The following is a 16,225-nucleotide window of genomic DNA, read 5'->3' as shown; positions in this document are numbered from 1 at the left end:
ACCATCTGTCAAAAGCCTTAATAACCACCTTTTGCAGCGCATACCGCTGCCAGACGTGCAGCAAGAGAGTCAACGAGGTTCTGGAGGGTGTCGACAAGGATGTGGGGCCATGCTGATTCCAGTGCAGTGACCAACTGCGCTAGCTTTCTCTGTTGAGGATCCATGGCGTGTACAGCCCGATCGAGGTGGTCCCACAGATTCTCGACTGGGATTAAATCCTGGGAGTTTGGTGATCATGGGAGTATGGTAAACTCATCGTTGCGCTTTTCGAATCACGCACGTATACTGTGAACTCTGTGACACGTTGCATTGTCCGTCCTGCTGGTAGATGCCATCGTACTGAGCAAAAACAAACTCCTTGTAAGGGTGGGCATGGTCCCCGAGGAAAGATGCGTACTTATCTTGACCCAGCTAGCCTTCCAGAATTACGACATTACCCATGCCTTGAAGACATTCCCCAGACCATGACGCTCCCTCCTCCTGCCTGGACCCTTACGATGATTGTTGGAGGGCCGTCACGCCAACGGTCTCTGTCCCATGGAGCATAAAACGTGATTATTCTGAAAAAGCCACCCGTTACCACCCAGTGGACGTCCCGTTGTGGTATTGGCGTGCAAATCCAAGCCTTCGTCGCAATAAACAAGTCAGTATGTGTGCGTGAAACAGGCGCCGGCTGCGGAGGCCCATACGCAGCAATGTTCGCTGAACAGCCGTTGAGGAGACACTGTTGGTGGTCCCTTGCTTCATCAGGGCCGACAGTAGCTCGTCTACTCGCCCGCACACATCTCTGCTGCCGTCGTTCACCTCTCTCATCTCTGGCCCGTGGTGCACCACAGTTGCCTGGATCAGGTTTTGGATGGCTTCATTTTGCCATGCGCGGTATACTTTAACCACGGCGGCACGCGAACGGTTGACGAACCTAGCAGTTTCGGAAATGCTTGTACTCTTGACCCGAAAGCCAATGATCTTGCCCTTTTGGACGTCAGATAAATCACTACGATTCCACGTTCCGCCGACCGGCTTTATACAGGGTGAGTCACACGAAACCTAACATCCATTTTATTTCGTGAATGATTCCAGATATCGAAACGCGGTTTGCGTCAAATGGTAGTACGCTAAGGGGCACGTATCTCTCGAACGTCCATTTCAAATGTATTTTCGGTCCATGGTTAACAATTTGAGCACATACTTAAGTAAAGCATAAAACTACGTTTCATTAAGAAAAACATTTATTTTGTGGGTGATATGTCGTCAGTCATTCTGAATAAACTGTTTACTTTATTTAAAGTGTATTCAATGTAATTACGATTTTGAGCGGCATTTATAGACACATTTGTCTCCAAGCAAAGACAGGTTAGCTTTTTTTTTTTTTTTTTTTTTTTTTCAAAGGTAAGGAGCCTATTACAGCACTTCCCTTTTTCTGTTGAAAAAGGGTTTCTATCTTTATGAAATATGGGTGACCGACGTTTCGGTTTTGGCTTTGACAAATAATAACGGTAAGAGTTTAAATGAAAAGTTTGCTGAGGAAAAAGCTGGAAATGTACATACATTTGAAATAGTTTTCCTAAGCCCCGTCTAATACAACAGCAGCTAGCACTTGCCGTACTTACTACACAAAAATCGTAACGGACCCTGTATCAGTGTGGTATAGCATATGAATTCTTATCTTCGTATGCCTGTATTGCTGCATATAAAGATGTAGCCTCCCGCGAGAGCTCTGTTTGGCGGTCTTTATATCGCAGTAGCTGACTCTGGTCACCTTGATTGTCATTTCTCGGATTCTTTTGTGAAGAGTTTCAACCTGAACATCATCAAGCATTACATCACTGTACCTGTCTTTTCAAGCGCTTTCGGATGCCTTTAAAAAAGTATACCATTCTGTTTAAAAAATCACATCTGCTTCAATATCTCGACACATACGACAGTTAAGATACTTTATTACGTACCAAACTAGATGCCCCTTAGCGTACTATAATTTGCTAAAAACTTCGTTTCAATGCCTGGAATCATTCTCTTCGGTGACTCACCCCGTCTATCCTCCAAATGGTTCAAATGGCTCTGAGCACTATGGGACTTAACATCTGAGGTCATCCGTCCCCTAGAACTTAGAACTACTTAAACCTAACTAACCTAAGACATGACACACATCCATGCCCGAGGCAGGATTCGAACCTGCGACCGTAGCGTTCGCCCGATTCCAGACTGTAGCGCCTAGAACCACTCGGCCACAACGGCTGGCTGTCTATCCTCCAATGCTAGTGCTACCACCTACTGTCTGTGAGTGGCTATTACACACTGACGTCAAACATAGGTGGTGGTCAAATTAACGTGACTCGGTCGTGTATTTATACTGTTCCATCAAGTGATAAGTAGTCACCGCAAATGATCGACACTGTTTTGCACATGCATCATACGGGATTCGATGAGATCATTGATGTTTTCCTGCAAGTTACGTTGCCAATATGTATCTTTGGGAAGTCTTTTTTATGCTTGAACCCGCAATTACCATAAATTTCCTGAAATAAGTAATCTTCCTGCATGAAGCTGTTGTTATATTCGAACTAAACATTTATTCCACTTCATTTGCTATTAGTTAATGTTTCTACTTATCAGTCATGTAGCGGTAAGAGTAATAACGAAAATAACGGGTGGCTTCGAACAAAAAATTAATAATAATAATAATAATAAGAGAGAGAGAGAGAGAGAGAGAGAGAGAGAGAGCGAGAAAGAGAAAGATTGAGAGAGAGAGAGAGAGAGAGAGAAAGAGAGAAACAAAATACACTCATCAGCTATTTACATATGATAAAAACTGAATTATTTGCTTACAGCACAACAAGGTCCATACAGACGTATGGGAAGAACAGAAGTAGCGAAATAAGTGCGTTGAGGTCTGAGGGTGACTCACATCTCGTTACTCGACTTACTGACTCACTTGTTGCACATCGTCATAAATTGAGTCTTATGCGCTTGGGTATTGTGGTAAGTACTACAGTATTTCCGCCAACTAGCGACGAGGACATCCTACCAGTGGGCAGAGATATGAGTGTGGACTCGAATTTTCGCCTCCATAAAGGGCTGAACAAGGATACTTGGAAAGTTTAGCCGCCGGGTCACAAGTTTTCAGCTGACGTCACACTGTACAGCTTGCGTGTCAGAATGATGTCAACACAACAGCCAGTCCCCGAGCGGAGAAAATCTCCGACCGGCCGGGAATTGAGCCCGGGCCTGCTGCATGGCAGTTAGATGTGCTGACCACCATGCAAACGAACTAAACGAATTAGTGTCTCATTAAAGAAATAATGTAGTGCTAGTTAATTATTTCCATCGCTACTTTGCGTTATTTTCTTTGCATTTTAAAGCCTGCGCTGTTCAAGTTAAATACAATTACAGGAGAAGCTCTGTTCTTCTACGTAACTGCCTCGAGGAAATTATAAATCGAAAATCATTAACTCCATTTCTGAATAATTCTTCGTTTGCTTAGGTGTATTCGTTTTGATTTCGAGGGGTATACACAGAAGCAGAATTTCAGAATCCTGTGAGAGTCCTGGTTGTCACTGTACGGTATTGCGCACTCGGGCACTACGCAGCTCCAGTGGGGCAACGAGAAGTTTAGCAGCTGTACTTTCACAAGGTCATAACTACGTACTGTCAGAATTAAGACCCAAATTTTCGCGTGCAATCGATTGAAGGGGCTGATGTCTTGCTTGTGTGCTTTTATCCTGCTCAAAATATGATGCCAGATTTCTGGTGTTTCCTTGTTATATGGGCAGAGCCTTTGGTTTCTCGGTGGTTTTAAATAAGCGCACACCGCCGTCGTCAGATCAGTTGGAATACAGTACGGGGTGGACAAGAACTCCTCGTACCCCTTAGTATCGAATGCTAATTGACTTAATCTGTTTCAGCAGAAGTACTTACTAATGTAATAAGTGTCCAGTATACCAGTATGTCCCACATAATGCTGTAAACGCATTTCGATATGTCTCCATATTCTATCTAACGTATTTTTGAGCATGTCCGGTTTATAGTGCGAAATGCATGCTCAACAACATTGCGCAGTTCTTCGTTTGTAGCATAACAACTTACAGATACAGGCGCCATAACGGGTTGTCAGGTGTGTTGAGGTCAGACCTTCTTGGTGGCCATTTCAAGAGAGCTGGTGTTGCTGATGAGCCACGACCTACCCCTGGCCCAGAAAGTGTTCATTTAGGACCTCATACACTGCAAGAGCATAGTGAAGTGGCGCTCCATCTTGCTGCAGTCATATGCGTTCTTTGAGGCTCCTTTCCTCAAACTGAGGTATTCAAATTTTTTGTAACACGTGTAAATAAATTGCGGCATTCACGGGGTGATATCAAGTATCGATACCATCCACTGGCGTCCCACGAACCACACTTGGTAACGCAACGCACGTTTCCGTCAGATACCGATAGAAGTCGTGCGGCGTCCAGCAGATGCAATGGAGCACCCCTGCTGACCCATGCCTCCAGCGACTCCATACGTCGAGCACCCTCTGCCGCAACATCACAGGATGGTCGGCGGCAGCCACGCGGTCCACTCGCAACGGAGTGTAGCCCAGTCGCAATGGAGGGGCCACCGAGACACAGCCCAGTCACTGTCACTCGTGCATTAGTTAAGAGAGCCACCCCCTAACACGCTCTTTTTGCTATTGCTTCAGCCAGACTTTATCGCTTCATGCTCATTTGTAAATAGTCATTGTACTCTTGGTGAAAGATAACTAGCCGTTACTACACTACTGGCCATTAAAATTGCTACACCAAGAAGGAATGCAGATGATAAACGGGTATTCATTGGACAAATATATTATACTAGAACTGACATGTGATTACATTTTCACGCAATTTGGATGCATAGAGCCTGAGAAATCAGTACCCAGAACAACCACTTCTGGCCGTAATAACGGCCTTGATACGCCTGGGCATTGAGTCAAACAGAGCTTGGATGGCGTGTACGGATACAGCTGCCCATGCAGCTTCAACAAGATACCACAGTTCATCAAGCGTAGTGACTGGCGTATTGTGACGAGCCAGTTGATCGGCCACCATTGACCAGACGTTTTCAATTGGTGAGAGATCTGGAGAATGTGCTGGCCAGGGCAGCAGTCGAACATTTTCTGTATCCCGAAAGGCCCGTACGGGACCTGCAACATGCGGTCGTGCATTATCCTGCTGAAATGTAAGGTTTCGCAGAGATCGAATGAAGGGTAGAGCCACGGCTCGTAACACATCTGAAATGTAATGTCCACTGTTCAAAGTGCCGTCAGTCCGAACAAGAGGCGACCGAGACGTGTAACCAATGACACCCCATACCATCACGCCGGATGGTACGCCAGTATGGCGATGACGAATACAAGCTTCCAATGTGCATTCACCGCGATGTCGCCAAACACGGATGCGACCATCATGATGCCTGGATTGATCCGAAAAAATGACGTTTCGCCATTCGTGCACCCAGGTTCGTCGTTGAGTACACCATCGCAGGCGCTCCTGTCTGTGATGCAGCGTCAAGGGTAACCGCAGCCGTGGTCTCCGAGCTGATAGCCAATGCTGCTGCAAACGTCGTCGAACTGTTCGTGCAGATGGTTGTTGTTTTGCAAACGTGCAAACGACCCAATCTGTTGACTCAGGGATCGAGACGTGGCTGCACGATCCGTTACAGCCATGCGGATAAGATGCCTGTCATCTCGACTGCTAGAGATACGAGGCCGTTGGGACCCGGCACGGCGTTCCGTATTACCCTCCTGAACCCACCGATTCCATATTCTGCTAAAAGTCATTGGATCTCGACTAACGCAAGCAGTAATGTCGCGATACGATAAACCGCAATTGCGATAGGCTACAATCTGACATTTATCAAAGTCGGAAACGTGATGGTACGCATTTGTCCTCCTTACACGAGGCATCACAACAACGTTTCACCAGGCAACGCCGGTCAATTGCTCTTTGTGTATGAGAAATCGGTTGGAAAGTTTCCTCATGTCAGCACGTTGTAGGTGTCGCCGCCGGCGCCAACCTTGTGTGAATGCTCTGAAAAGCTAATCATTTGCATATCACAGCATCTTCTTCCTGTCGGTTAAATTTCGCGTCTGTAGCACGTCATCTTCCTGGTGTAGCAATTTTAATGGCCAGTAGTGTATATTTGCTCGTTCGCTAATCATTTGTGCTTCTCTCCATTTTTCGTACCACGACAGCCGTTCTGTACAAAGTAAGCATACTATGATCCAACCAGATGTTGTGATGTCATCGCTGCCTTTTCATTACGTGAGGCGGGTTGCTTTCTAACTCGACAATGTAATGAGGATTCTCTTTGGCCCAAATGACAATATTTGTAGCTTGTGAGCTGTGATAAATGGCACATTTATCTGAACTGTAACCTTTCCAGGGTTAACTTCATTTGGAAACTGAGTTATCAAAGCATGGCATGTTAAAACAATCTCATTCTGGTGAGTATCTGGTAACTTCTTTAAGAACGTCAGTAGAAAAGTGTGGTGTCACCGCCAACACCACACTTGCTAGGTGGTAGCCTTAAAATGGGCCGCGGTCCGTTAGTATACGTCGGACCCGCGTGTCGCCACTATCAGTGATTGCAGACCGAGCGCCGCCACACGGCAGGTCTAGAGAGACTTCCTAGCACTCGCCCAGTTGTACAGCCGACTTTGCTAGCGATAGTTCACTGACTAATTACGCTCTCATTTGCCGAGACGATAGTTAGCATAGCCTTCAGCTACGTCATTTGCTACGACCTAGCAAGGCGCCATTATCATTTGCTATTTATCTTGTGACGCATGTACCGTCAGACCGATGTTCACCAATTATGGATTAAAGTTAAGTATTCCAGAAGCTACGTACCTTTTTTGCTAGTCTCAATTCCTTGTCATTTTGCAGACCTCACGCCAGCCTGCGTGAGCTTAAACGCGTGCCCTTCGGCCTCCCGTCCTAGTGGATTGGCTGTCTTGCCAGTCCACAACAAAAAGATCTGACTTTAAGGTCTTCTTTCATGTGATCTGGCTGTTGTCCTCGGCACACCGGTCCCGAAGCACGCTTTAGGAGATTTTTCAATCTAAGCAGAGACTCCGGCGCATGTTTCTTCTTTCTTCAGCTCTGTGGCCTGTCTTTAAGACTGCCAAAGGCAGAATCACTTCTTTCCCAATGCAGAAGTGTTGCCTTTCACGGTGAAGTCTTATTAATTCTTTCCTGAAATGTTCTCATACTCTGTCTCATTGCCTGCCCCACGCATTTGTCACGAAGCACCTCCCAATAGTGTACCTATGATCACTCACATGTGCCATGGCTACAAATTAAGACTCGACTGCGACTGAGAAAACATGTAAAGATGAATCGCAATAATTGATTCCAAAAACTGATAAGAAGTAACATAGCTACCAACCTGCGTAACAATAACATTTGGCTAAACAGGAGATACAGGGTTACGGGGATTTCTCGCCCACCCAGCACATGAAGCACTCCTTTACGCGCCATTATAGTGTGGCGTTTATTCACTCACTGTGGACTTGATTTCGACGTGAATAGAGCTGGAGTTATTTGTACATTCCTTAAAACAGACTTGTCCCCCCTTCCGGAGTTTATCGGCTCGCGACTTCTTGCGTTAATTCGCGCAGCCGCGTCTTCTGACTTTTATCGTTTGGAAACGTATTCAAATTCAGTTAGAACTTTACTCCGAATTCTCCCCTATTTTACACGTGAAGAACAATTGAATGAAGTGAGACACAAAAAAATGCCCACCAGTAGCCATTCGTACGCCTGATATTAACTGCTTCTCAATTTGGATTTCGTAAAGATCCTCCACAGAGAAACTGACGCAAGACAACGCAGTTATGGCATCCTTCTAGCATGGATGGAGTCATATCTTTATAACGGAAAACAGTGAGTATGACCAATAGCCATGAAACTAGGACCGTAAAGGGGAACATAACATAGGGGATTCCACTGGTGTCGGTGCCGGTCTCATTTTTTCTGTGTTAACTTACACAGATCACCTTCCAATGAATTTAAAGGGCGATCCAAAAACTGGAAGGCTTGTTGATGACGAACATACTAATGAAGAGATCAAACTCAACTTTGACAGGTACAGCTCAAGTGATAGTTGAATAGGTCTACTAGTCGTCCAGAGCTAACAGTTTATGTCGTAATCTCACGATTATTCATATTGTGCGACTTCAAACAAGGTATAATCAGCTGTTAGCACGAGAGGGAGATGTTAATGGTCACAGAGAGCGGAGTTGCGCAGTGGCTAGCTCATAGGACTCGCATTCGGCAGGACGACGGTTCAAATCCGCGTCCGACCGTTCGTGACTTCCCAAAGTCACTCAAGGCAAATGCCGGGATGATTCCTTCGGAAGGACTCAACCGCTTTCCTTCCCCATCCCTCCTTAGTACGAGCTTGTGCTCCGTCTCTAACGACCTCATCGACGGGACGTTAAACGCTAATCCCCCCATCCTCCTCCTCCTTACACTAAGTGACACGTGTTGTGTAATGTTTGATGGAATCCAGGTAAATAACTAGTTAAAATGAAATCAACTGAAGAGAAGCTCAGTTCGGCATGTTTTGCTCTTAGAAGCACATCTCATTATGTTGAAAAGAGCAGTATCTTATTTTGCATGTTTTCATTCCCTGGTGTCTTATGGAATTATCCACAGAGGCAGTGCACCTAAAGTAAATAAATTTTCATTCAACAGTAAGGAGCATTAACACAATACAGTATGTAAAGCAGATAGCCACTCATCTTGCAGAGGCCTTTTCTTATTAGCTTGGAATTCTTACATTTACTTTCCAGTACATTTACTCGTTAACGGTTTCTGTTGTTGACAAAAAATATTAGTTTCAACTGGACTGTGATATGCACAATCACAACAAGAGACACATAAACAAAATTTTCATGCACATTTCACCTCTTTCTCTATGGTTCAGAATGGAATTATTTACTCTGATGCGTAAAATATGTAACAGTTTTCGACGTAAAATACACGATGTGATCTAAAGTGTACGGATATCCCTATGCAACACGGAACTGAGCACCAGATGTAAAGAGCGGCGGACCAGCCGGTATGAGAGCAGGCAGGGAGTATTGTGTTGTCATAGAGAGACAGCAGCAGCAGAATGGGTTGGTCAAGAGAACTCAGTGACTTCGGACGTAGAGTAGCCATTGGATGTCACCTAAGTAGTAAATCCGTCAGGGATATTTCAGCCTTTGTAAAGCTGCCAAAGTCTACTGCTGGTTATGTGACTGTAAAGTGGGAATGCGAAGGAACGACCACAGCTAAACAAAGACCAGTCAGACCTCACCTACTGTCGGAATGAGACCGTCGAGTATTGCAGAGGATGGTTGTCAAAATCACAAGAAATCACCATAATGAATCACTCGCGACAGTTCCAAACTACTCCCACCAGTCCATATAGCGTAATGACTGCGAGTAGGGAGTTAAAAAAGAATAAGGTACAATGGTCTAACAGTTCTTCATAAAGAGCAGATTTCCGTAATCAACGCTAAGCGGTGCTGGAAGTGGTGCAGGCAGCGGCGCTAGAGTCTGGAAACGAGTGATGTGGAGTGGTGACGCACGCTGTACCCTGTGACAATCCGATGGAATGGTTTGTCGAATGCCGGGAGAACATTACCTTCCATCATGTTTGCTGCCAACAATGAAATACGGAGGAGGTGGTGTAACAGCATGGAGATATCGGTCCCGGTTAGTGTGTGGTCTTCTCACTGTGATTAAGAAAACGCAAAATGCGGAAAGATATCAACACATTTTACACTGCTGCGTACTGCGTACCGTAGAGGTACAGATCGGAGATGACTGTATCAGCATGACAGTGCAACTTGTTATAGAACAGCATCTTTGAGGCAACGGTTTGTGGACAACAACGTTGCTAAAAAGGATTGGCCTGCCCACAGTCCCGATATGAATCGGATAGAGCACCTTTAGGATGAGTTAGAACATCGACTTCGGTCCAGACCCCATTGTCCAACATCGCTACCTTGTCTGGTTTCGGCTCTTGACGAAGAATCGTCTACCCTCGACAAATAGCAAAACAAGCTGTGAAACACTTTGTTAACAGCACATTCCAAGAAGAGTTAAAGCAACCAATAAAATTTCATGTGAGCGAAAGTTGTGGAATAATCCGATAGAGGACTCGGTAGTGCCTGATGGACCAAGAAGAGAAGCAGTAGTCGTATCCCACTTGACTTCTCGACATGAATGTTTGACGGCCCCTCTGCTTAAGAACTCCATCTTGTTGTCCCCAGACATGTTCTGTGTCACAAAATTGGTTACACCATGAGCAAGGAACATTTAAAAGAGTATACAAAATTAACTGATTGTATTCAGACCTAATGACATTGTACTGGGAAGGAAAATGGCAAATAATAATAAGTCAAGTACCAGAAAATTAAATTAATTATAACAATAGCATTCAAATGTTATATCTGACTGACCAACACGGTTGATAATCTTCCCTCATACAAAGGATGTAGCTATAGATGCTCTTACAAGCTGTGAGCATTTGTCCTGAAATGTCAATCATTGATAGATACCAGCCGGTGAAAGAAGATACAGCAGTCATTCGCATCTTTTATTTATTGTAGCAAATCTAGATTTTGATGACAGAGAGATCATCTCGAAAGCTAGAGGTAATACAAGAATCAACTAGAATACAATGGTATTCGTGTGAATATCAAACTACAGTTTTATAAATTTCAGTTATAAGTGGATGGTACACAGCAAAAGATAAAGTTAACACATTTGATCCATTATTTGGTGTAGTCTCTATTGGACTAAAAACGTCAAGAGTTGTTATTGCACTGATTCCGCTGTTTACAGTTGTCTCACAACTGGCACAGTGTACGTCATAAATGACAATGGCGCCCTCTATACATGCATCATGTTATAGTATTGCATTATATATAATTAAGTAGTTGGTTAAGCCTTTTTAAGGAAATGTTTTTTTTACTGATGTACACAAGAAGGGGTTTCAACAGTGAGTGATGCTGAAACGGAAAAAAATTCTTTACAATCAAAGTGGTAGTAATGCGAACTACTTTGTGTAGGTGGCAACAGGTAACAGGTAGGTTTTTTAAATTAAAATACAAAACTTAGGTACGTTTGAACATTTTATTTCGGTCGTTCCAATGTGATACATGTACCTTTGTGAACTTATCACTTCTGAGAACGCATGTTGTTACATCTTGATTACCTGTAAATACCACATTAATGCAATAAATGCTCAAAATGACGTCCGTCAACCTCAGTGCATTTGGCAATACGTGTAACGACATTGCTCTCAAGAGCGAGTAGTTCGCCTTCCGTTATGTTCGCACATGCATTGACAATGCGCTGACGCATGTTGTCAGGCGTTGTCGGTGGATCACGATAGCAAATATCCTTCAACTTTCCCCACAGAGAGAAATCCGGGGACGTTAGATACGGTGAACGTGCGGGCCATGGTATGGTGTCTCGACGACCATTCCACCTGTCATGAAATATGCTATTCAATATCGCTTCAACCGCAGCAAGCTATGTGCCGGACATCCATCATGTTGGAAGTACATCGCCATTCTGTCATGCGGTGAAACATCTTGTAGTAATATCGGTAGAACATTACGTAGGAAATCAGCATACAATGCATCATTTAGATTGCCATCGATAAAATGGGGGCCAGTTATCCTTCTTCCCATAATGCCGCATCATAGATTAACCCGCCATGGTCGCTGATGTTCCACTTGTCGTAGCCATCGTGGATTTTCCGTTGCCCAATAGTGCATATTATGCCAGCTTACCTTACCGCCGTTGGTGAATGACGATTCGTCGCTAAATAGAGCGCGTGCAAAAAATCTGTCATCGTCCCGTAATTTCTCTTGCGGAACTGTACACGACGTTCAAAGTCGTCGCCATGCAATTCCTGGTGCATAGAAATATGGTACGGGTGCAATCAATGTTGATGTAGCACGCTCAACACTGACATTTTTGAGATTCCCGATTCTCACGCAGTTTGTCTGCTACTGATGAGCGGATTAGCCGCGGCAGCAGCTAAAGCACCTACTTGGGCATCACCATTTGTTGCAGGTTGACGTTTCACACGTGGCTGAACACTTCCTGTTTCCTTAAATAACGTAACTATCCGGCGAAGGGTCCGGACACTTGGATGATGTCGTCCACGATACCGAGCAGCATACACAGCACACGCCCGTTGGGCATTCTCATCACAATAGCCATACATCAACTCGATATCGACCTTTTCCGCAATTGGTAAACGCTCCATTTTAACACGGGTAATGTATCACGAAGCAAATACCGTCCGCACTGGCGGAATGTTACTTGATACCACGTACTTATACGTTTGTGACTATTACAGCGCCATCTATGACAAAGCGAAAACAGTGGTCCAACTAAAACATTCATATTTCTTTACGTATTACACGAACATGTAATAAAAACGGGGTTTCCGATTTAAAAAAAAAAAACGTAATTGATATCCGTTTGACCTATGGCAGCGCCATCTAGCGGGCCAACCATAACGCCATCTGGTTTTCCCCTTCAAGCTACGCAAGTTTCGTTCTTTGTAGGTTTTTCGTTTGATGCTTATTTCGTGAGATATTTGGCCCGGTCACTATCAATGGACGTCCCTGTATACAATTATACTTTGATGTTGCCACGTATGCGATTGTACTGTAATTTGGTACCTGTAGCATTGAAGATGGTTACTCAGTTACTCAAATGTAGGTCTGCTGCAATAAACACAAGTTGCGAGTGAAATCCGTTCCATCTTTTTACCAACTGAAATAAGTACGGTCGCTGAGCAGTTCCAGGTTGTAATGAAGTCAAATTTTGAAAAATCTATAGATGTATTACATTTCATTTTGAAATTGTTACATGCCGTCTTTACGGTGTTGCAATTTTCATGGGACAGTGTAGTGTTACGTGTTTGTAGATAGGGCGTTGTTTTCTGTGCTGGTGTTGGTGTGTAGCGCAGTGTGCGCAGCTTGTGAGAGCGGCGGTGTGTCTGCAGAGCGGCCGAGTGCAGCAGGCGCTGTACGGCAGCGGGTGGGCGGCGCGGGGCGGCGCCTTCAGCAGCGGCGTGCTCATCATGATGGCCAGGGCGCAGCGGCCGCTCTGCCTGCGGGCCGCCCACGTCCTGCCCGTCTCGCTGCAGACCTTCACCAAGGTCAGCCCATTCTCACTGGCACCTAGCCCAGGCCGCGCCGGGATAACTCGCTCACCCCTGCCCACCGGAGCGCACGAAACTGGACGTCAGCCGATAAGCGGAGCAACTGGCTCTGAGCATTATAGGACTTAACAGCTGAGGTCACCAATCCCCTAGAATCTGCTACTGGACTCCCAGGAAAGTTTCCAACACATACCGTTTGAAGCGTTACTCCCCCCTGGACAGAAGTCGGCATTGTGCCTTTTGTATTCAATCCCGATGCAATTTCTGTGTTTCATCATCAATGTGAAGGTCCATGGGTCACAGTAAACCTACCGTGGTGCATCGGAATATAATACTGGTCTCCCAGGAAGGGTTTAAAACACAGACTGAAGCGTTACTCCCCCTGAACAGAAGTCTGCATTTTGCATTTTGTATTAAATCCCGATGCAATTTCTGTGTTTCGTCGTCAATGTGACAGGGAGGACTCGAAACTGCGCCTCCGACGGGGGGAGCCGCGCGAACCGTGTCGAGGCGCCCCAGACCGCACGGCTACCCCGCGCGGCAAAAAACCTGGTTTGTATCAGGCATACATCAGTACTTTAGAAAACATTGACAAAGAGATTTCATTATGTATTAGTGACTACCTTTACTGTATTGCTTCTCTAGTGCAGACTAACATCATAATCATTCAGCAGAACTAGATCTGAAAATCTTCTCGCAGAGTTCTTCCAACCTCGGTGGACAACGAATGTACCTGTCCCACTGACAAGTTACTTGCCCGGGTACGATACTCAAACGGTTCTTTCACAATGAGTACTCCAAGAATCTAACAATAATATAGATTTTTATCCCATGCCGGAAAAGAAAACTTCTTTCAATTATTTTTTCACCTGGTCATACGTTAGTATACCGGATTTCGATATTGTCGCGAGGACATTTTGGGCCTCAAGAAGAGATTCCTGATACCTCGGTCCAAACTTTCCATCAGTTTCTTTTAAAACTATGAAAGGGGTGGGGTGGGGGTGGGGGGTGGGGGGTGGACAGTGTGAAAAATAGTTTTTTACGCTGTGTCCGAGGACAAGCAACCTGTTCATCTGGTGATCCAAAACACTCGATGGAACAAAAAAAAAAAATGGTTCAAATGGCTCTGAGAACTATGGGACTTAACATCTGTGGTCATCAGTCCCCTAGAACTTAGAACTACTTAAACCTACCTAACCTAAGGACATCACACACATCCATGCCCGAGGCAGGATTCGAACCTGCGACCGTAGCAATCGCGCAGTTCCAGACTGAGCGCCTAGAACCGCTCGGCCACCGAGGCCGGCCTTGATGGAACAGCTAAGGCTCTTGATGTTGGAAGAATTTTGGGAGATTTTCAGGTCTAGTTCTTCCGAATGATTACTATGTAAGTCTCCACTTGAGAAACTACATAATAAAGCTGCAGGCACTACTACCTTATGAGATATCTTCGCCAAGGTTTTCCACTGCCTGAAATATGCCTCATACAAATCAGGATATTTAGAGGATTTCCCGCCACAATTTGAGAATCCTGCTGAATATTGTTTTACATGGTTTCTGTGTATTATGTGAAGAAGTTTCGTTCATTGTACCAGCATGGTGTAGAAAAGACTGTATTTTAAGCATCTCTTACAGCTAAAACAAAAAACGCGGTCGTAAAACGTAAAATAACAATTAAAACATAAAATAAAAACAAGTAAAATATATAATTAGAATAAAAATGAATGTTTACGTATTTCAATTGGGTATGTCGTAAATATTCCGACAGCACATTATGTACAGTTTATTTTCCGAAAATGGCATTTCAGAAAGAAGCTTTATCACACATGGATGTATGTGACGTCATAGCTTCTTTAATTCAAATTGGAACAAAAGTTTTCATTTATCAGAATTACTTAATGGTGTTGGGATATTTTGCAGAATTTCAAATTATTACAAAAGTTGATTATACAGCTTTCAAGAACGTTAATTACATTTTGACTTTGTATGAAACTCATTTTTTATGTATCATGATTTCGAAGATATTCCCGCTAAACCTAATATGCCAAATTATTTTTCGGGGTGTGTTTTACCTCACACTAGTGAAATTGGGAAAAAACGAAAAATAGGTATTCCTTTATTTTGACCCCTTTACATATCCGCCATTTTTTTTTGTGAAGATCGTTTATTTACATTTGAGAATGTTCGCTTGTGAGTGTTGTATTACCTCCCCTATTGTTACTTCGTTGTAACGCACTATTGATTATTGGTCTCCACTTTAGCTAAGTCGTACGTTTTCTGTTTCCGGATTTCTCGTTGCACTTTATCTGTAGCACCGTATTCACCTGAACTTTCCCTTGTTATTTGTCATTTCTTCTCGCAGTCGATGATCCGTTGTTGACGGCTCCAGACCGGTGGCTCCAGTCTCATCTTTTTTTTTCTCTCTCTATCTTTTTTCCATCAACACCGATAATGTGAAAACCAAATCGCGCTCTTCAATCATCATATAATTTGAACCACAGGAACAGGTAACTGAATGAATTCAGTTTCCTAGAGGTACAAATGGCTCTGAGCACTATAGGACTTAACATCTGAGGCCATCAGTCCCCTAGAACTTAGAACTACCTAAACCTAACTAACCTAAGTACATCACACACATCCAAGTCCGAGGCAGGGTTCGAAGCTGCGACCGTAGCGGTCGCGCGTTTCCAGACTGACGCGCCTAGAACCGCTCGGCCACACAGGCCGGCTCAGTTTCCTAGTCTTTCAAACAGCTTCCCGTGTCGCACTGGTACTTAGCAAACCCATACTTATTCGCGAAATGTCCAGACAGATTTAATGCTGAAATGGAGAATTGTTGATTAGTAAAATGTAGCACATAATTTAATATTATCAATTTTGGTGCTGCAAAGTAATATGTTTTACAACCGGATGAAGAGAGCATTGTCTCTCGAACATATTGTTGAACTGTGTGTAGGACAGAAATACGGCTGAATAAAAATTTCACGAAATTTCAATCTCCAAGGTTCTCTTCCAATAGTGAAAA

The 16,225-nt window shown here is 44.2% G+C and overlaps 1 protein-coding gene across 1 annotated transcript in view; it reads left to right on the top strand.

Annotated features, from left to right (window-relative positions):
* LOC124590083 (odorant receptor Or2-like) overlaps nucleotides 1-16,225 on the top strand; it is a 100,872-nt gene that overhangs the window by 63,894 nt on the left and 20,753 nt on the right. The window contains exon 8 of the mRNA XM_047131621.1: nucleotides 13,042-13,197. Within this exon, the coding sequence (XP_046987577.1) occupies nucleotides 13,042-13,197 (156 nt within the window). The remainder of the gene's footprint in view (nucleotides 1-13,041; nucleotides 13,198-16,225) is intronic.

The sequence above is a fragment of the Schistocerca americana genome, chromosome 2 (genome assembly GCF_021461395.2).
Source record: "Schistocerca americana isolate TAMUIC-IGC-003095 chromosome 2, iqSchAmer2.1, whole genome shotgun sequence".
In the NCBI taxonomy this organism is placed as follows: Eukaryota; Metazoa; Arthropoda; class Insecta; order Orthoptera; family Acrididae; genus Schistocerca; species Schistocerca americana.
This window is presented reverse-complemented; position numbering and strand designations above follow the sequence as displayed.